The sequence below is a fragment of the Haplochromis burtoni genome, unplaced genomic scaffold (assembly GCF_018398535.1).
Source record: "Haplochromis burtoni strain Fernald_Lab_line unplaced genomic scaffold, NCSU_Asbu1 Contig_27, whole genome shotgun sequence".
In the NCBI taxonomy this organism is placed as follows: Eukaryota; Metazoa; Chordata; class Actinopteri; order Cichliformes; family Cichlidae; genus Haplochromis; species Haplochromis burtoni.
In genome coordinates this window covers 505723-527352 of record NW_024582388.1, presented here as the reverse complement: position 1 = coordinate 527352, position 21630 = coordinate 505723, and the positions used below count along the sequence as shown (strand labels likewise).

The 21630-nt window shown below is 39.7% G+C and overlaps 2 protein-coding genes across 12 annotated transcripts in view; both read right to left on the bottom strand.

Moving 5' to 3' along the window:
* The window catches only part of LOC102305234 (ATP-dependent 6-phosphofructokinase, platelet type), a 67108-nt gene extending 57589 nt beyond the window's left edge, over positions 1-9519 (bottom strand). For 6 of the 7 annotated variants that reach the window (XM_014332310.2, XM_005917999.3, XM_005918000.3 and 3 more), the window contains exons 1-7: positions 9276-9519; positions 3926-3999; positions 2267-2344; positions 1633-1822; positions 1364-1529; positions 938-982; positions 335-443 (exon numbers count right to left, since the gene is read on the bottom strand). In XM_014332310.2, coding sequence (XP_014187796.1) covers positions 335-443; positions 938-982; positions 1364-1529; positions 1633-1822; positions 2267-2344; positions 3926-3999; positions 9276-9384 — 771 coding nt within the window. In that variant the 5' untranslated portion in view covers positions 9385-9519. The remainder of the gene's footprint in view (positions 1-334; positions 444-937; positions 983-1363; positions 1530-1632; positions 1823-2266; positions 2345-3925; positions 4000-9275) is intronic. The other variant, XM_005917997.3, reaches the window with a different exon arrangement.
* A 7167-nt stretch (positions 9520-16686) lies between these two features.
* LOC102304111 (nuclear receptor coactivator 2) overlaps positions 16687-21630 on the bottom strand; it is a 50419-nt gene continuing 45475 nt past the window's right edge. For 4 of the 5 annotated variants that reach the window (XM_005917992.3, XM_005917995.3, XM_005917994.3 and 1 more), the window contains 6 exons: positions 19912-19989; positions 19376-19799; positions 18403-18649; positions 17781-17934; positions 17606-17680; positions 16687-16919 (listed from right to left, as the gene is read on the bottom strand). In XM_005917992.3, the coding sequence (XP_005918054.1) occupies positions 16908-16919; positions 17606-17680; positions 17781-17934; positions 18403-18649; positions 19376-19799; positions 19912-19989 (990 nt within the window). In that variant the 3' untranslated portion in view covers positions 16687-16907. The remainder of the gene's footprint in view (positions 16920-17605; positions 17681-17780; positions 17935-18402; positions 18650-19375; positions 19800-19911; positions 19990-21630) is intronic. The other variant, XM_005917996.3, reaches the window with a different exon arrangement.

The window sequence follows — 21630 nt, the reverse complement described above, 5'->3', positions numbered from 1 at the left end:
CAGGTATAACAGAATAGCTTTAGTGTAGTTGTTGTTTTAAACTTGAGTATGAACTTGCAGACTTGCAAAATGCAGCAAGATATTTTAAAAAAACAGTTTTGTTGATTAAAAAACACTATATCGGATTCATATCGGTATCGGCAGATATCCAAATTTATGATATCGGTATCGGTATCGGACATAAGAAAGTGGTATCGTGCCATCTCTATTTATTATAAACTTGCTTAGCTAAATTACTTCTGTCCTCCTAGCCAAAGACAGAAAACTATCCACTCTAATTAAAACATAAGCTACTACAGTGAAAACAGTGTGTGTGTATGTGTGTGTTTGTCACCTCGGACAGTTTCTGACACATGTTGTCTTCCCATCCATCTTCAGGAGGCATTTCTGGGATAAAAACCCAGTCTGCTCCACATGCCAGGGCGCTGACCAGGGCCAGATATCTGCACACATACACAATTTATAAAATCATACATTTCAGCTCTCACTAAAGACAGTTCTTTTAGTCTCTTGCTACACAGAAATCTCACTAAAGCCAGAATGCACTCCACTCACTAGCCTTATCAGTAGGCCTAAACAGCAGGCTCTGTGGCATAATGGACAGCCCATTGGACTTCCAGTCAACCACGTGCGATGCAATTCAAAGGTTGTGGGTTTGATTCCGAACAGAGTCGATTTTTCGCCTGTTGTCAATGCTAAATTTTCTGGACCATGGTTCATACAATGTATCTGCATAAAATACTACTTTGACATTTTAGCTGGAGTCTGACTCACTTGTCGGTATTTGAACATTCCACATTTATCATTCGACATTTTCAAAGTCTTAAATATGCTTTCTAAAGAATTTGATTACAAGCATATGATTTTGTGGCCACTAAGACTAAGTGGATGTCACGCAATATTATGTATATGTGTGTGTGGAATAAAAGATGCCTACCCGCAGTGTCTCCCCATGACCTCCAGGACAAACGTCCTCTGGTGGCTATAAAAAAACCCCAGAAATAATGTCAAAAACAAACCAAAGAAGAGCATTTATGCTGAAACTCAGTGGGTTGATCTAAATTTGTTCAGTAGATTAGATTAGATTAGATTAGATTAGATAGAACTTTATTAATCCCTCGGGTGGGTTCCTCTGGGAAATTCGATTTCCAAAAAAGCACAGCACCGACAGAAGTTACAGAGTTACAGAATATTATATATATATATATATATATACACACACACATATATAAATACAGAGACAATATAAATAAAATATACAAAGGGGATAAATAGAATAAATAGGAATAAAAAATAAAAAATAGTAGAGGGGGAACTCCAACTTTTATCCTACACTGAAGCATATAAAAAAGAAATTGTTCACCTCTGGGCAGTGGTCATGATGGCGTCCACCACCTCAATGATCCGATGCAGGGCCGAGTCAGTGCCAATGGTCATGTCAGTGCCGCAGAAGTCGTTGTCGATGGAGCCAACCATACCGACAATGTGGAGCTCGGAGTTTCTCTGGGTCGCTTCCTCATCGATCAAACCTAAACAAAAAACAAGGAGGGAGAAAGTTTCCCTTTAAACTTGTAAAAGCAGGGAAGCCTGGTGTTAAAGTTAAAAACAAAACCTCCTGTTGTGAGGAGTCACCTTGCTGCAGGAGCTCCTCCAACAGGCTGCTCCATTCCTCCCTGAACAGGTTGGCCCCAGTCAAGCTTCCGTCTCCACCAATCACACACAGGTTGGTGATGTCACGCTGCACAAGGTTGTGTGCAGCTTTCAGGCGGCCCTCATGGGTACGGAAATCTTTGCAGCGGGCACTCCCGATGACAGTTCCACCCTAAAGTAAACAAACATTACAATAACCTGTCATGATTTTCTTCATTTTTTTAAATTTTTTACAGATTCTTTTGGCTTCTTTGTAGGACATTGTGTCCTCTTAGACTGTATTTTTTCCAGTATCGCTGACCTACGAGATCTTTTATCCCTACTGTTCACTCATCAGTGAAAAGGTCTAATTGAACTTCAGTATCATCAAGCTGCAAGCTAAAAGTATTATTGCCTGTGTCCCTTTGAGTAAAAGTCACTCATGTCCACTATGACAACACGTACCAGCATAAGTACTACAAAGGTTTTCTTACCAAACACTTTTAATGATGCTAAAATGTCTACAGTATTTACAACACACAGTATTTTTCTCAAAGCAGACTGAGTTTGTTTCACTGTTTACAGCCCATTAAGAAGAAATGTGCGGTGTGTGTGAGCTGAACACTGATCTGCTCACCACTTGCAGCATGCTGGAGACGCTTTCCCACTTCGCCTCTTTGATGTTGTCTCCACCGTCCACCATCCCCTGGTAACCCTGAGAAGAGCAATCAGTGTGACAGACATTCACCGGATTGTTGATAACTTGGCAAAAGCTGAAAAAAATTTTATTTTTTAACTGACAAATGAAGAACAGAGCTCGGTATTTTTAAATTGAACCAAAACTCAATAGGAACTTGAAGACAACCCTGTGGGTCAGGTTGAGCTTTTTAGGGAACTGCTGTGTTGTGTTCAGGGATTAAAACTGCGAGGCGATGGTCCCAAACCAAAATAAAAGCACTGTGGCACTCAGCTGTTATTACTCACAGCCCAGTGGTTATTTGAAGCTGATGGGGACACGACAGTGCGGCAAGTGAAGGATGAAGCCTGCCCTTTGTAATCCAATTATATCTACACTGAGACCAGATCACGTCTGTCTGCCCCCGTCGTTCATGGCATCATGTCCAGTTAAAATTGCACATACTGTACATCCTCAGGCATTCAATATTGATGACTTTGAGAGACTCAGGAAAGAAGGAGTTACTACAGTTACTATCACTATAAAATCATTATTTCCATCGGCAGCACGTTTAAGTTCAAATACTATTACAGTAGGTGTGATCTGTGATAGAACCCAAACAGTAGGCGGCACTTGTCAAAGTAAAATTCACATGAATGCCAGAGCTCAAGGTTTTACAGTAGAAAATTTATGATCCAGTGGTTTTATGTTGGAGCTGGTCAGAGTACATACTGTATCCAAATCCATGCCCTTGCTTCCAGTAGGTTAAAAACACAAAACGAGCCCATAGTGGGTTCAAATTTCCATGTGGACACAGTTTTAAGTGTCAATACACTCCACTTCAATCAAATGTTCACACACAGACACTCCAAGGGTTAGTGTGACAAGTGTGGAGGCCAAAAAGACAAAAACAAGGTCACTACCTGTAAAGGGATTAATGGGGAGATCTTAATGACTGAAAAACAAAGGCTTAACGACCAGAGCCATAAACAATGACTGTAGTCAGTGTGGCTGATTTAAGGTAATCTTTTCAAAATAGCACCTAAACAGCATGAAGTGAGGTGAGAAATGCTTAAATCTGTTGGAACGGAACAGCTTTCACAGAACAGCTTAAGGAGACGAAAATGAAGTGGTGGGCTGCCAACACTGTGCAGTTTTTGATTTTTATGTGTACAGAGGTTTTTGCAGCTGCACTTGGGTGAATTTGAGTGAACAAAATATAATTTGTTTTGCAACAACAGGCAGTAACAGCACAATGACTTGTCTGTGGCATGTTTGCGTTTCTCTTCATAAACCTGATTTGACACAATGTGGTGAATTTACACCAAAGATTACATCTATGCAACCCTGTAGATACGATGCATTTAACCTCAATAGAAAAATAAAACAATGAAATTCACATTTTCAGTTTTGAGACTTTGCAGCCACCTGAATGACTCCTTAAGGTCAAATTCAGTTACAAAAGCAGAGCAACATGCAGTCTTGAGTCCTGCTGGCTGTATCACAGACAATCACAGCTCGATAAAAAAGACTCGTCAGTTCTAATTTAGTTCACCGTGTGATGTGACAGACACTGCAGACTCTCCTGAGGCTACGTCTAAAGCCTGAGTCATGCCTCACCTCATGGATGAAGTAGACCTTTGCTCCCACATAGATGCCCATCCGCACGGCAGCCCGGACAGCTGCATTCATACCTGGAAATAGAGAAAAAAAGAGTTTGGGGTTGATACAGAAACAAACAGTGTTTCTCACATATCATGTTTGACAGGTTGGGAAATTAACCATGTCCGTCTGCGGTAAACTGCGAGCCTACCCAGGTTCTTTTTCATGCTGACAAATTGGTCTTAAAGATATTTTTGGTGTCAGCTAATGAAGAACCGCCATGTTTATTAAAACTGCAGCGCAGCGACTAGCAGCAGTTTGACCTTTTCAGAGGATGTGGGAGACACAGAAACTGGAGGTAGAAAGTAGTTAATGTCGGTCTTATTCTAAGGTGCTTTTGACATTTAAGAAATTAGATCTGTCAGTGAACTAAATAAATGATGTTTCCATAAATGTGATTGTATAAGCAGCAGCACAAACAGGGCGTGGCAGAAAGCTAGACAGACCAGCAGATAACAGGAGCGGTAAACGCGATCGAAAAAACAGGGAGACAGGGAGAGGAGACTGCAAGTGAGAATCCCTCTGAGGATTTTGTGTTAAAACATAGAAGGGTCTGAAAGAGCACTTAGTGAAATTAGAGACAGAACAAAACATAAACCTTGAGCTAAGTCTGGTGTCACAGTGAAGGTGCAGTTTTACATCACCGAAGACTCCCATAAAAGGACGATGACGAGAAATATCTGATGTGTAAAAACGCTGAGAGAAGAAATGAAGGTGGTATTGATGTTACTTTGATTCTGTCGCAACCTGCATACAGAATAAGAGCTGTAATAAAACTTTAATGATCCTAACGCTAGGTGTAATAAGAGAACCTGAAAAAAAGAAACAAGCTCTACGTATCAGCCTGGGCTGAAAATAACAAATACATCTTCCACTGTTTCATCTTTGAATTTTGACTTATCAGTGAACTGATTATTTACCAAATTAAAGGTAAGATAAGCTAAGATAGACTTTATTTGTCTCAGAAATGGGTAATTTACAATTATCTTATCTTATCTTAATAATAAACAGTTTTAAGTTATTCTGAAAAAGACATCCAATCAACAAGACGCTGAATCAGCTGACTCTTGGCTTTTTATGCCATTAACACGTGAAGTGGCTGAATCATTATTGGAATTGCTATTGATTATTTCTTCTTTCCATCAGCTAGTCAATCAATCTAATAGGGTCAGTGCATAGCAATTAATAAAGAGCACAGAGAACATAGATGACTGGTAAAAAAGAAAAGGTCACTTTAAAACTTCAAAATAGGGATAAAGAATTAATTAGCCATTTATGGAAAAGCATTGGAATGACGAGCATGTTAGATCTCAGTGAGCCCAGTTTGGTGAGGCATTGCATGCATCCCAGAATTTAGCCCAGCAAGCACAAGCTAGCACGCTCTGCCAACTTAACCACCTCGCCAAATTTCTTCCCACACCACATGGAGTAAACAACCCATCCCTTTTACTGGCCCTTGTCTGCAGAATGCGTATGGGATGGGTCTACTCCTTGGATGACTATGTCACGATTTTGGCATTACTACAAGAGCTCAATTCACTAAGCTTGGCAGAGCCAACAGGGCCATGGCAAAGGGCCAGAGCGAAACAACAAAGGCTTAGCTGGGGGAAACAAAGTTGAACATGAACTCTTCTGGAAAGGCATTGCAATCAGTCAAATGTGTGCAATCATACATTTTTTGCAGATAACTATAAACAAAGTTTTCTGTTTACCTTGCAATGATTGCAACAGACAGAAATAATGGTTTAAGTGGCAGCCACTGCATGGGCAATCAGCTTTAGATAGAGAAGCACTGATGAACAGGCTGACATCAGCCTTGTTGACTGATATCAGGCTATTAGCAAATAAGATAACAGTGTCAGTGTCAGTGGCTAATATCGATCTCTCAAGTCACATCATTTTGTGTTTGATGAATGTTCAAATATAATTTGGTAAACAAAGCAAACTAATAAAATAAACGTATTAATAATGTATAAAAATACTATATCTCAAAACTATCATATGCAGGAATTCAGACAAGGACTGTTTGTATTAATGAGGGGTTTTCAAGGGTTTCTTATGATCCAAATATTCATAAACTCACTTTTCTGTCAGTGGCTGACTCAATAAATCAATAGCTGCCTGCAATTTTCTGATAAGAGACTAAAAATATCTCTTTTCTAATCTTTGTTTTTGTTTTCCCCACTTCTCTTATTTATGATCATTAACTACCTCTTTTATGTAAAATAATTAATTATCTTGCCCTTTACCAAAACTACTCCTGCTGACCTAGAGGAAGTAGCAACGGCATTATAAGGCAGGTGACATCTAAGACAAATGCACTAAGGGGTGGGGGTTGGGTGGGGGTTGGGTGGGGGAGTCACCGTGCTGTCAGCACTCGTTAGCAAACACTGAACAGGCTGAAACCACATCCAGGCCTCCATACTGTGTTTCTTTTTGTGTTGGAGCTAGTGTTGCTAAAAGACCTGCAAAGTGCTGATTGGTCAGAGGGGACCTGGCAAATGAGTAAAATTATAATTGAGTTTTACAAAATTAGAAAGAAAAAAATAATAAGGATTTCACAGACAGATAAGAGCGATCAGCGACCGTGAGTACATCTCATTTATCATCTCATGTATGTGTGTGTGAGTGTGTGTGTCGTGTCCCAGCTGAGCTCTTGGATTAAATCACAAATCATGAAATGCTGTTAGTATTTCCTCCCAGACTGCTGCAATGACTAAACGCCTCCAGCTCAGTCTGGGCATGTATTCTCCGCAGCGGTCGGGAAATCTGCCTTGGCAAAAATTTGTCATTGCACATGAAGCACCGATGTTCCTGTGGGTTCAGAAAACTGTAAAGTTTGCTAAATGAAAGTCTGAAAAATAGCCTGAAATATTTCACAAAACTACCGATTGTTTCTGCTTTTAAGAAAGAGGGGATTTTTATTAAGTAACACTAAAAGAGGCCTATCAGCCATATTTCTAGCTCTGTGGTTTTTTTTCTTAGTCTCTATTATAAACGCTTTGCTTCAATTACAGTTTACATATTCTTTATATGGCTTAATCTGAACCTTTGTGAAGATCCTCAGTTCATCCACTGTCTGAAACACAGAAGGTTTGACTGGAAATAAGGAAAAGCATAAAGATCCTCTTTAATGATTCTTAAAACTTTAGCATTACACTGTCTTACATTATAACAGTACCATGCAGTTACAGTTCATTTCTTTGGTTTGTATTTGTTTTGTATTTTTTAATTTTTAATGTCTGGGTAGTAAAAATATACACATTCAGAAGAAATGTTAAATGGAACCAGTGCTCATAGACATCAGAAACTTTGTCCACATGTGATTATTATATCACAACAAACCTAATTATTCTTGGTGACAATGGCAAGCAGGGAAAAAACCTCCTTAAAGACACTCGAGGCTGTTAAAGGCTTCCACTGCAGAGAGATTCTCCAGGAAAGGCATTCAAAAGCTAGTCCTGCTATCGTTTGACCCTGGTGAGTGGGACTGTGTGCGCATCATTTTCACGCCCGGGAACAATGTCCAAGTGTAGTTATAATTAAATCTCAGCTGCTGCCAGCAGTATGCGCTCCTACACATAGTTCCTACAGAGGCTGGCTCTATTACATTCTACACAGGTGCTCATGTGCTGCCTTCTGCTGCAGAGACAACTGAGAAACGAAATATTCATCCACTCATAGAGGAGCCTATAGGCACCGTGTGTTATGTAACAGCCTGGCTCAAAGGCAACAATGGCTCTGCTGCTGCACTGCACGCATAGAGCCGATACTACACTCCAATATCGAAATATAGAAGTCCAATAAATACACTCTAGTGCTGTTTCTGGAACATCACATGAATGAATGGTGACGCTATCAGACACATAAAAATACCAAAATCACTGTTTCACCTTTTTTTTTTTTTAAATGTTCCACTTATATTAGGCTGCCGTCATAGAACCTAATTTTACGGATAAAATGACATCCACACACAGTAACAGTAACTTATTTACGTTTCCTTTGCACATTGCACATCACAGCACACCAGCTCGCCCTCACGTAGGCGACTCAACCCTTCGTGACTTCCGGATGACTACAGTGACTCAAGGACAAAGGAAGTCACTGCAGGTCTCTTTCAAAATTAAGGCCCTGCTGCGGAAAGGGGAGGGGAAACCCTTTAATGTGAAAGGTTACGCCGGAAGACGAGTAATTTAGTCTGGCTTCTTCACGGTGGTCCTCCTCACGACTCATCTTCAGTGACGCAATACGTGTATTTCTGCTGAAACATGACCCTTTTTTAAAATGAGGGGAAGTTGCAAAAATCATAGTTAATATAAAGAAATAGGATGACATTTAATGGCGTTGTCAACTTTTGCCTGAACCTATAAATTATGGGGATTTTAATGATAACAATAATAAGAATAAGAATAAGAATTTCCATCACGAGCTGTGGACTTTATGCTTTTCCACCAAAAGCAGTGGCGAAACCTGACTGAGTGCACACCACAGTGCATAGCACTGTCAGCTTTGGGCTGCTGTTTAAATCATACGTATGCCATTGGACGCGCACAGGGACGCAGGACACACAGGCAATCAATACAGGAACACAGCCCATATAGATTCTGCAGTGGTGCAGAATGCATGATAAGGAGAGCGACTCCCCACGTAAGAGGATTCAATTATTTAATTACCGCGAACACTTGTTGATTTCGTTGCAGCTTTCCAAACTGCCCCCCTCATCCCTGCTGCAATGCGAGCATATCTTTTTCCAGCAGGTCGTGATTACTACTACTATTTCATACCTCCTCAAGCGGTTATAAATAGTCTACTGCAGCATCCATGGAAAAATGTGTAAGACAAGGGTTTCAGGGCAGCTGTTGCGTAATAGTCGCTGTGATGTGCTTAATACCTTGTAAATAATGGGTATCAAGAAAAAATAAATATATACAAGGCAAATAAAATGCATTATTTATTTTTTCATGTAATTATGCACCTTGATTGACCACCACGCTTTTTGACAAGCTTGGAGGGGATACATCCATTGTCGGACAGGCCTCTAGCTAACATATTTCTCCAAATCTCCACAAAAAGGTAGGGAGTAAAATTAACCCTACAACCAGACTAGGGGAAGAACCGCTTATACTTAAAGTAGCCTAACTCTGGCAGTGCGTGCCACTACCACGTCAGCCTCAGTAAACACGTCTGATAGCATATTTTAAGAGAGGAGTTTATTCTCCTGGTGCTTTCTCGGCAGCACTTTTACGCGAAATTATCTATTTTCATTAGGGCAGGAGCGCCGTCCGATAATGGAACCTCACTAAGTTACCTTGGGCATCTCCGCCGCTGGTCAGCACTGCGATGGATTTACCAGCGCCGGATAGATTCTCAAAGAATTTCCGGGTGTCCTGTCGCTTTGGTGCCGATGCGCCAGCCATCTCTGTCTCCTTGGCCCCCGTCACCTGTTAAATAAAAATGTTAGATTTACTCTTCTACAAGCAGCGACCAGTAATACTGTCAATAACCGTGACAGGGGAACTACTGGAGGACTGCAGTGGTTACCGCCCTCTTTCTCATCATACACACCCCCTCTGCAGAGGTCCTACATTTAGTGAGGTGAGTCACTGCATGGCGGTTTCGGTAGCGCAGTGGGGTCAAGTGTCAAGTTCTGGGGTCAAAACGACCCCAGAACTTGACATTTGGCCTTTCAAAGAGCGAAACTGCCCTGAAGCCATTAATTGCTCAGCCCTTTCACTGAAATCCATCCAGCCTTCCTGTGTGGTGAGTCACAGTGAAAATGCGCAGGAAGTTAAGTTTTTCTACATCTAAATCATTATGACAAATTATTACTTTGTTACAGAAATTTGAAGGTTTTGTGCCTTTCGCTGATCTGCAGTTTATATAATGTTTACAGCTTGTACCTAAAAGAGTGGCCAGTGAGTCTGTCTTTATGGTTCTCCTAATTCTTCATGCATGGAAGATGCTAAAAAAGATGCTGGACACAATCCTTTTGGTTCAAATTGACACGATAGCATCACACAGTTGCTGCTGATTTGTAGACACCCAAACAATGCTTATCTCCGTTCCAACACATCCCAAAGGCGCTCTATTGAATCTGGTCATGGGTACACTGTGAGTTGGACATGATCACCAACAATATTCTAGTAGGTTGTGTCATTTACACAATGCTCAGTTGATACTAAGGGGCCAAAAGTGTGCCCCTCCCCCAACATATCATTACAACACCACCATTAATACAAGAATACAAGGCAGAAATAATCCATGCTTTCATGTTGTGAAAGTCAAATTGTGCTGTACCAAGCAAAAGCAGAAATCCTGATACATCAGACCAGGGAATGTTTTTTTCCCATTCATCTGTTGTTGGGTTGAGCCCACGTCGGGCTGTTGGAGGCCTTAAAAAGAGTGAAAATTGCCATGAAGCCATTAATTGCTCGACCCTTTCACTGAAATTCAACAACAAATATGCTTCATGAAAAACCTCAGATATAGTGTGTTTGTTTGTTGTAGCATCAGGACACACCCAACCAAACATTATTATTTCATTGACTGACTTGTCTTAATATTACAACCTTTAAATAAATAACGAGTAACCCAGTGTTCCTCATTTCTCAAACTTATTTCCAGGATTCTCAAGCAACTTAAAGAAGTCCAGACGCTTTTCTTTCCAAGCTCCTTAGACAACGAGTAACCCCTTTTTAAAAAATAAAAATAAAAACGAAATGCTAAATGCTATATTTTTTGTGGCATTAACTGGGACGCTGTAACAACCCAACATAAATTATTCAACTTAAATTCTGCTTTTAAAAGCTCATTTCCACTTTACTGTCTGGGAGAAACAGCAGAGTGATGCATCTTCGCGTTTTTCTTTCCTTCTTTGGCGCTCGCGAGCCGCTCTTAGAAACCAAAGCCAAAGCCAGTCTGCCTGACTGACAGCTTGGTCCACCAATAGGGACCCAGATCACGTCCCATGGAAAATTCCAACCAATTATAGCCAGGAATATGCGCCTTCATTCAGGAAATAATAGACCTTGAGCAATAATTCATAAATTCCTTTGTAATCCAAACACTAAAAACGTGGAGTATTACAAAAGCGTGGACATTTTACATAACGTAACACCAGCAGATTAGATTATTAGAAGAGAAAATATCTAACGGCAGCACCAGAGAATAAACAGATACAAATCCTGTCGTTGCTTAATATTCTCATGTCATCCTATAGGAGCCGTGTTTTTTAAGGATCATTCCCTACATCATCATTTTGAATTTCAGACATTTGGAAATAACAAAAATATTTCTAATCCAATCATAAAAACGCTGCAGATAGAATTGGTGACCTTTCACGAATCACATGACCTTGAGTAATCCTCTGTATGCTATAGGCTTTATCTACTCAAGCCCCACGTGACTTCTCACACTTGTTGCCAGCCACATTTCATAATATTAGATTCATGACAAAAACATTTATCTGAAGGTATGCTGGAGCGGTTTTCATATCTATACTGGTGGACAGAAGGCAGTGCCTGCTGCTGCCTGATTAGATTTGAAGGGCCACACAGAGTGCACCGGTCTCTGGACCAGTTCCAAGTTTCCCTGTGCAGAAAACAAAAGAGCCTTACGAAGGCAGGGTGTGTGTGCCGTTGTGACATTTTTGCTGTTCCTCACTTGTCCGAACTTAAATAGGGAACCACTCTGGACGCCACATGATTCCCGGATGTGTCACACAGTTGCACGGCCAAACTATTTCCTGTGTTACCCTCAGCATGTCAGATATATACGAGAATAAACAAACTGCAAACTGAAACTAAAAACTGACACTTTAAAAGTGGCATTTTAACAGTGTCTGATCATTGATTAGTGGGGTGTGCGGGGCTCGGGGGAAGGGGAATTTCCCCAGGATATTAACAGGTGAGGAGAAAGGTCTTTGGGCCATGGAAAGGGATCATAAGTCAGCACTATTTCAAGGTACTTCGGGTATCCATCAATCATGCAGAGGCTACGCACCACCCACATTTTAAAGCACATTTATCCCACATAACTTACATTTATTAACGTTTTGTTGTGGTGTTAAGGTTAAATATAAAGTATATAAAGACTGGGATTCCCTGGGACCACACAAGTCACTTTATGGATGAAATTAAAACAAAGACACAGCTCAGTTCAGTAAAAATAATTTATTTACAGTGGCATGAATCATAAATTAACAAGCAGCATTGGCAAAAGCAACATTAGAGTCGACAGCTTGCATAAAATGTGTGAACGTCCGGACTTCTACATAAGAAAATAATCAATGAACTGTATGCACTGGACTGTGTCACAGCTGAGATGTTAAATCACAGTAGAGAGGGTACTTCAAATAGCGATGAGAAAAATATTCTTCGACACATGCATTCTCCTTCTGTTTTGCTCTAATTTACCACTGCGTAGTTATCAGGATGTCAGACACATTTCATAAGTGGAAAGAAAGAACCCAAGAAAATCAGAGCAAGTAACTTCCTTAAATGACTCTTAGAGGGGAAATGAGTCGATTTACTGACATTAGAGAAGAAAGGGGAGGAAAAATGTGTTAGGGTTGACCCAGAAGCTTTACTCAGGGGTTATATTACCAGTGACAGAGATTACTCTTCCACTGGTTCTTTTAAACATCCCCAAAACTTAAAACCCACAAGAAGTAAGACGTTTCTTGCATGACCACGGTCGCGTAAGTACATTTAAAACACGTGACTTTGGCGCCACCTTCTGGTAGAATCACAAAATACATCCATAACAGACCAGTTGATCCTGTCTCAACCTTTTGAATCAAAATAAAAAGAAAGAAAAAAATATAATGGGCATAATTACAAAGAAGGTAAAATCACATCAAATATTAAACTATCTTAAATGAACAACAAAAACCTCAATTTAGTTAAATGGTAAAAAAAAAAAGGATCTTAGATTTCTTATATTACCCTCATATATAAGAATAAGTTTATCCAAAAGGGAAATTCATATGTCTGACGTATGTCATCTAGTATATGACTGTTCTATTACAGAGGTTATCGATTCCTGTTCTGATTCCCAGGGTTTAAATTATGCTGGTGTCTCTTATTTACAGGTAAGGTGTCCTTTGGTGTCTGATGCATGGCTTTATGTCATCAGGGCCACTGACCAGTCACTTCCAACATGTGAAGGGTGCGTTTTAACAGAAACCACAATCTTTTTTCTAAAGCTAACTGAAAAAATAAGCAAACATAACTAAATCGTTTTAAGTGGCTAAATCCTATCGAGCAGTCTTTAGTGGCTATGTCTAAACCAGTGAATGAAAGCCAAATTTCAAAGACAAAACAAACAGCAGGGGAAAACAAGTCCTGACACAAACCCCGATCTGCAGGCTGACAAACATGCATTTTGTAAAATTGTACATTTTGTGCATAAAGCTGAAACACAGGTGGTGCTATGTAAAACCCCCAAGATGGGAACTCTTCACACTGAGCCTCCACCCCAAATATTTCTCAAGCACAGAGAACTGAAAAGTGTCAGATCTTATAAAGCGGAAGTTAAAATTTGCCCAATTTCAGACTAAATCGTTCTCACACTACTGTTTGTGCTGAGACAATTTCAAAAACAATGACAGCTTTTTCTTTTTGGGGGGAAGTTGAAGATAAAGTTGCTAAAAAGTAAGCTCGGTGTGAACAGATACTCATATGGAAACTTAACACTTCCGACAAATCATTCGAAATAATATCCAGTTCCACAAGTAGGTTTTTGTTTTGTTTTTTTAATATTGGCAAATATTGAACTTTGTCAGCTATGAAAGGCAGAAATGATGCCTTTCTTGAATAGAAACATGGCCCTGGATTAGAATTACTTCAGTAATTCTTGGGCCACAGTAGCTCAATGTGCTTAACTGGGCGTGCTAAAAATGTAAAAAACACTTAATACCCATTAAAACCAAAAACAATGTTAGTCAGGTTAGATACCAGTACAGTGCAACCATAAATAACCATTTTGTTCTGAGTGACAACCTGTGCAGGCTCACGTCACACGAGGAAATCAAACATTAGCAGTTACTGTAGGTGGTCATTCATCCCTCAACGTGTGACATTCGGATACTCATGGCTTACAGTTCATCATAAGTTCATCAACATTTTTGGGGCTAAAAAGTTAGGATGTGGAAACAAAGTGAGAAGCGCTACAGTGAAATTCATTTCAGTGTTACAGTGTGTATTTTCACATACTCTCAATCATATTGTCATTGTTAGAGAGTATCAGATCATATACAGACCAAGAAGTCTAGAAACACATGTTGCCAGTTACAGTCAGTTTTGTTCACAATTACAAGCTCACACGCACGAAACAGCACCTAAATGAACAGTACCTTGCAAAGTGATTGAATCAAAATGGAAAATAAAAGTCCAGTCTATAGAAATTTAGATTGAAAACATTATAACTTTGTGAAACGGACAAAGTAATTTAGCTCTAGTTCTTCATTTACGTAAGGATTTATCCTTGGCGCAAAAAATGTTTGCATTGTTTACCAATACATACAGTATGGAGACTTAAAGATGACAACTTTAACCACAGAAACCCAACACAAGAAACAGTTAAATTTGCCCTTCAGCACAACCCAAGATTCAGCTACACACCTGCAGTGCAAGACACATTCTGGCAGGCTACAAGGTCGCGACCTTGAAGGATCATTTCAGAATGAGCTGCAGTAGCATCGAGATTTTTTCTTTTTTTACTTTTACACATTTTTCTTTTCATTTAGAGGCAAAGCTGCATTAGAGGCAGAAATAAGCTCACTGGTTAAATCTCAGTGGGGAAAAGTATTTCTGACAAGAATGGTCTGAAAAAAGTAATGTGCTCAAAATAACAATAGCGTTATTTTCAATGCTAATGCTAACATTTAGCCACGTGACACCATTCTAATTTAAGATGTTATAACGCTAATACTGGCCAATTGTTTTTTTTGTACCAAAACCCTTGTTAGTCCAGGAAAACAAAGTTACTGAAAACTAAGATCTTAAAGCTAGAAAAAGAAATTATTATTATTGCTACTTAAGTGGAAAGCTAAATAGGTTAGCTAGTTTGTCAAAATAGCTTCAGGATTCTAGCAATAGCTTGTGATTTTGTAGCTGGGAAAGCTAAAGGGCTAGCCTGCAAACAGGGCAGAAAAGTGAATAAACTTTCACTTTAAGTGCTTCTTTAGCTTCATCTACTGATGCTCATTTAACCAACAAAATATTTCTGCTCTCATTTTTTGTTGAACTAAACTCCGAGCTGCTGCTTTACAATACCACTTGGGGCAAAAAAGGATATTAAAAATCTATGTACACTATCTATACACATTCACTTTCATTCAAAAAGTCATTAAATGGGGAGACAGGTCCCCTGTAACTACAGCAGTTGAAATATATTAATTTTAAATCGACATCAACATGTACCATTTGAGATAATTGTTTTTATTCTTGATATTCTTGATTGTTTTCTTTTGTTTTTTGTCATAGAAAGAATCTCTAAATCTTCTTTAAAACTATAAATAACCATAAAATATCTTTCATAAACCTTCTCATTGTCATTTTCACTTAGGCTCCAAAACCGAACCATAAAAGATATAATCCAGAGGCTTCATTTATACTCATCATCCTGCCACTTATGTTTTAGTTTCACACACGCACACACAAGAAACTTAATCCATCATAGTTACCTCAGAGACTCATAAAAACTCTGGTAATACACTGATCTGACCAGAGGACATTCAAACAGCAAACACTGTGTGTGTGACTATGTTAACTTGGGCAACTTGGGACCAATAACCTCTACACAAATTTTAATTCAGCAAGTTGCAAATTACCTATTTTTTTAAATGGTGCTCTATGTAGCATTTTCATTATAGACAAGCTTCTTCTCTTTTTGGACATGTTTAGTACTTGCCCCCAATTTAAGGAAGTATAGTAAAAAGTGAAAATTACAGCGTGAATTTGCATTTTTTTAACTAAAGTGTCAAAATGTGCAAGGAATAAGTTTGCTTGCTCTATCCAACTCCAGCTCAACAAAGCATGCTGAAAAATGCTAGAGGTGGAGAAGTTTACCTCGTTTCTTGATGGCAATTCAAATAATATCTCCTAATGAACCCTGAATGTGCTACCGGCGTCTGATTACATACTATTACTGTTGAAACCCTAACAACATCCGTTTTAATTGTAGAGGAAATCCGGGGATATTTCAGGAAAACTGAATATCATAGGTATTGAAATCAATTTTAAGATGTAAAGGTTGTAGAAATACAACCTTTACGCCTGTTTACAGCTGTATGTGCTTTTCTTTCCCTCCTTGTAAATTTACATCCCCCCAAAAACACACACACCCCCACATTTTCTCATTTCTAGATATAACCTCCTTATCCAAACTTCTTTTTAAACTATAAGAAAAACAAAGCTTGAAAACCTTTTTAAAAATGCTACACAGAACACCTTTCAGTACTTTTATTAACTATTTTTTAGAAAAATTCTGTTTTAAAAGTCCTCTTAAGTGTTTGATTACTGTGAATACAGTGTTTGATTTGACTACAGCTTACAGATACATACCACATGTTGATTAGCTGATATCAATCAAAGAATAAGTTACATTGAAAACCTAAAAACCACAAATAGCTGGGGGTTTTCAGGATTATCCTCATGTTGGGCATTTGCTGTCAGGATGGTTCAGATGGCAGTTTCCCTGTAATGTCAGACTTTTTCTTGCATAAAATGTTAAGCAATGACTAAACCCACTGTGAATGTAGTCCTAAAGTTTGCACATGTCTCGGTTGTCCTCACGCTATAGAGCCTCTGAGTTGCCTGGTGTGACAGAGGGGCAGTGTTCTCATCAAGTCCTTCATACGTCTCTGTGAGCTGAGCTGAATGGGTGTCAGTGTTTTTGCATGGATTCCCTCACTGCTCGTCTCAACTGCAGCCTGGGGTCAGCAAAAATTCTGTAGAAGACAGAAAATCATCAAGGTAATTTAAATTACAGTCACTCTGATAACAAAGAACTGAACTGAGTTTTCTGCACTCATAAGTGGTTTCCAAGTGCTGATTACAAAAGATCAATAAAAGGGTAACAAATGATGTATCAGTTTAATAAACAAGGACGATCTGATCATTTGAATGCTTTCAACATTTTAAGATCTCTACTTGTTCTGGGGGAAGAACTTCAAATGCATTTCAATTTAAGTCTTTATGTTATTACAGACTTTTACTCCACAGAATCAAAACCAATCATGTAACCAAAAACAAAACAAAAACTGATTTTTCACCCACACCTTATATCTCATTTTCAGCCAATAAAGGCTTCCAGTGCACATTTTAAACACAAATTAATGAATTTAAATCTAAAGACTGAAAGCGGGGCAATACCAAGCTAAGGATGGCAAAATCTGAGCCTAGAGTTAAACCATTATTTTTATAGTGTAGTGATGGGTGCACTTTTAAGCAACAGTGTACAGCCACATCACAGAGCATTTCCACCTGTAGCATACATTTCCCAGCAACCTGCAGCAATTACTGTGTATTACACCCTATGTTTTGTTACGTTTTACAACACTGTGCCTGTGCTAGTATTACAGAAACATTCATGCAAATAGGATACGAAGATGTTTTGAAGAAGTGCATTACTTACAGAACTGGATTCACCCTCTTGAGTCAGCATGTCAATCCCTGTTATCTGTTCCAGGATAAGGCTGCTTTCATTGCCCTGCAAATTCATAGCGAACAACCACAATTACAGCTTCTGCATGTGTGACAAAACAACATAAAAAGAATTAGGTGTGACAATGTAAGCTTGTATGAAGCACCTGTTCTGTATTCATAGAGGCCATGGAGCTCATCTGTCCAGACATTGGGTTCATGCTATTATTGCCCATGGCAAGGTTCATGTTGTTGTTGCCACTGTACATTCCTCCACCGGGTTGTGTGGAGTAGTGAGACTGAGACTGTTGGGGGTAGACGCTGAAAGAAGACAAGCTGAGTCAAAAAGGATAAAAAGAATTCTAAAAAAAAAGAAAAATAAACTAAAATGACTGAGACCTATTATGCTTTTCCTTATTCTCTGCCATGTGTGCATCTTTAAAATAGCTACTCTTTGTTCTATATGTCAGCAATTAGTGTGGATATCCCTAATTTGGAAACAATAACAATTATAATAATATTTAGGAACACACAGCTCTGACTTTGAGGACAGAAACCATCTCATCAGCTGTTCAAGCTTTCGGTTTCCTCAGGACAGCCAATCAGAAGTAAGCTGGACTAACGTTACAAAGGCGCTAATACAGCTAGTTTTGGACAACAGAAGGCCAAAACAAGCCCCCAAATAAGGATTACTACTGTGAATATGCAAATCTACTCTTGTAGAAGCCAATAACAGAAATACTCAGCTGTAAATAAACACAACATTTCAAAAGCATTTGCACATAATACCTGTTGCTGCTGGTGATGTTGGCAGGCTGAGACCATCCGTTGAGGTCGGCACTAGGCTGGTAGCTGGGAGGTCCTCCCTGGTTCGGACCCTGGTGTTGGGTTTGGGGTGGACCTTGGTTTTGCTGCAACATAGGGCTCTGACCCTGCCCCATTCTGGGGGACAGCAAGGGGCTCTGCGGCGTGGTGGCCCCGCATGGAAAACAGGACACTGGATCCTGGTGTTGCTGCTGCTGCTGCTGGCTCATTCCTGCACGTCAGAGTGTCATAGACAGTTACAATAACACAAGTAAAAACTAAGACTTTATAATAGTTTTCAGATGGTGGTAATCTGGACTAGTTAGACCCCAACATTATATGAAGATCTTACCAAAAGGATAAAGTGAATTTGAGACAAATGAGAAGGACCTTTCCTCTGAGACTCAGAGAAAAGTTTTTTACAGTATCTGAAAAATCATCAAAATCTTTGATTCACCAATGAGAGAGCCCTATAACTGAAAGACCAACCAGAAATGGAAAGAAAAAAGGCCCAAACTCACCAACAGCTGGATTGTTAATAAATTAAATTCACACAAAATACTCAGAATGTCGTATTGTCCTCACTTCAGAAGATCGTTTTTGTTAAATGAAATTCATTTACTTCAGTTCTGACAGCACTGACAGAACTTTTACAAGCCACCCCACCCCTTGTGATTGGTTTACGACAGTTACAATAAAACAATCACAGAAAAAAAAATCGACTTCCTTGTTCTTTTAAGTAATAATAAGAAAATAATTTTGCTTCTGTGTTGATTAGCACAGAAAAAAAAGACAGCAGAAGGAAAAAAACTAATCATGCAGCCTTCACCAACACCCAGTCATGAAAAAAGAAAAAAAAAGACCGCCACCACAAAAAAAAGTAAAAAGAACTACTGCACATCTTCCATGAAGCACACACAGACCACTGAGATGCTGCTGCTGTGCTCTCATTATATACCTGCACTGCTGAAGTGGAAGGGACTGTGGTGTGATGGCGGACTCATTACACCTCTGTATTGCCCTCCCACATTTCCCATCATGCCCTGACTAGCCAGATGATGGCTGGGGGAGTGAGGGGAGGAGAAGGGGCTGGAGGAGCTTGGATGAGGAGGAGAGGGCAGGCCTGTACCGTAGCTGGAGGCTGAGTAGGGGAACTGCTGCGGGTTGCCCTGCGGGAGCCGTGGGTTGGTACCACCCATGGGCATTGGCGTAGGAGCAGCGCCCCCAGTGGGCATATTGGGTGGCATGTTGATGCCCTGAGTGCGCATCATCATGGCACGCTGCTGCTGCATGTGCTGCTGCTGCTGTTGTTGGCGTTGGCGTAGGTGGTTGGTGAGGTACTCGCGCTGCCGCTGGGCCATCATCTCAGAGTTGAGGGTTCCCTGCAGGAGGAGATGCACATTTAGGCAAGGAGCAAAAAGGGGAAATGATTTGTGCTGATAATATTTAGCATGTGTTTACAAGAGAATAAAGTGTTCGTGCAGGCAAACCGACCTGGTTTGGTACATTAGACCGTAGAGGTAGATTCATGTTGGAGACTCCACCCATCTGGTTCACCATTGGCTGTCGGTTCTAGAGAGAAGGCAGAGCAGCCCGGAATTTAAAAAAATATGATATTGCAATTTTGCCCTTAATAAATGCCTTAAAATACATTCAATGCATATGATTAATTGATGTGCACAAGTACTGAAGCACTGATCTGGGTGTTTGTAAGAGTTTTGCAGTTTCGCATTCACCTGCAACCCATTTAAAGAAAAAAAAAAGAATTAAAATCACATTTTTGATTCAGATGGGTTTTGAAAAAAAGTTTTCTTCTATAAATAAACTTCACTGTTTCTCTGCTGGCACAATAAATGTAAAGCTGGAAGTGTAAAAGTCGTGCCACACATCTCAACAAACTGCTAATTGCTGCTAATTTCAGTGACGTTTAAGGGACAAAGCGTTTTGCCTTGACTCTCCACCAGGTGGCAGCCTGGACCAAAACACCAACTGTGTCTTTGTTGGCGTAGACAAATTTTAAGACAAAACAAAAACTGAAAATCTAGACAAGCTCAACATTTATGTAGTAATACAAACACAATAAAAAAAATAAAAGTGTTTCACATAGAGAAATTAGACAACAACAGCTTTTCAAAGAGAAATCCTAACGTGTTACCAGCTAATAGTATAAGGTATGTGTATGAATTTGTCTGTGCATATTTTGCCGTTTCAGCTGTCAACTGTCTAAGCAACAAAAAAATGCTGATTAAGCCAGAAAGCTGGAAAACATTTGTGCTTTTCTAGCTGCTGCAGTTCAAACTCAGTGAACCCTGTTGGCTCAGAGGCATCTTTTGTAATCAGATTTTTCTTTTTCAAAATGGTAATGAGGTTTCATGCTTGAATGAAATATCAATGCCTGGTTTGCCAGGATTCATGACTGAATCATATGAAACAGTTTGTAGTTACAGAAAGGAAAAGATGTGTTTCTGTGATCGTACTTAGGTGACATTAAGGGATGGACATGACAATAAATATATGTAACTGACTGTCTGCAAAGCAACTGATGTCCTTTTAAACCCGATGACTGCTGGGGTCAACAACAGCAACGGTAACCTTTTGCTCCCTCACTGTACTGAATTTCCATAAAAGCGTTGCTTTACAAGACAAACTTTACTTGAAATTTTTATTTGCTCCAACCACCAGTTGCATGCAGCAATAATTGCTGGCTTTTTTAAGCAACAAAGAGAATCAGAAAGAAAAAAGAACCAAATGGAGGAACTTGTTACATTAGCCAGGTCACATCTTTGAATTTAATCTAATCTTCATGCTGAGTAACTAATTATAATTGTCCTTATATCCATTTCTGTCAGAAAAACTGGATTGATATTTCATCTGCAGTACTTTATCTTTAGTAGTATGGCTCTGTTCTGGGACCTCGCTGCACTTTGACATGGGATGGCAAGGCAAGACTAAGGCAAGAAAAGCAGCAATACCCCCCTCCCCAGAACTGAGCAAGCACCAGTGAGAACAGGCATAATATCGACTATGTCAGAAATAGCATGAAAAGGATGAAGCTGGGTTGCAAAGTGGTTTGCAGAGGCAGAAGAAACTGTATGCAGGATGACACAGCTTAGAAAGGACACCCTAAGAAGCATGTGCTTTCCAAGAAAGGATCAGCACTGCCAGCTGCACTCTGCCCACCTGCCAAAACTAATGCCATGTTCAGCTTTTTGT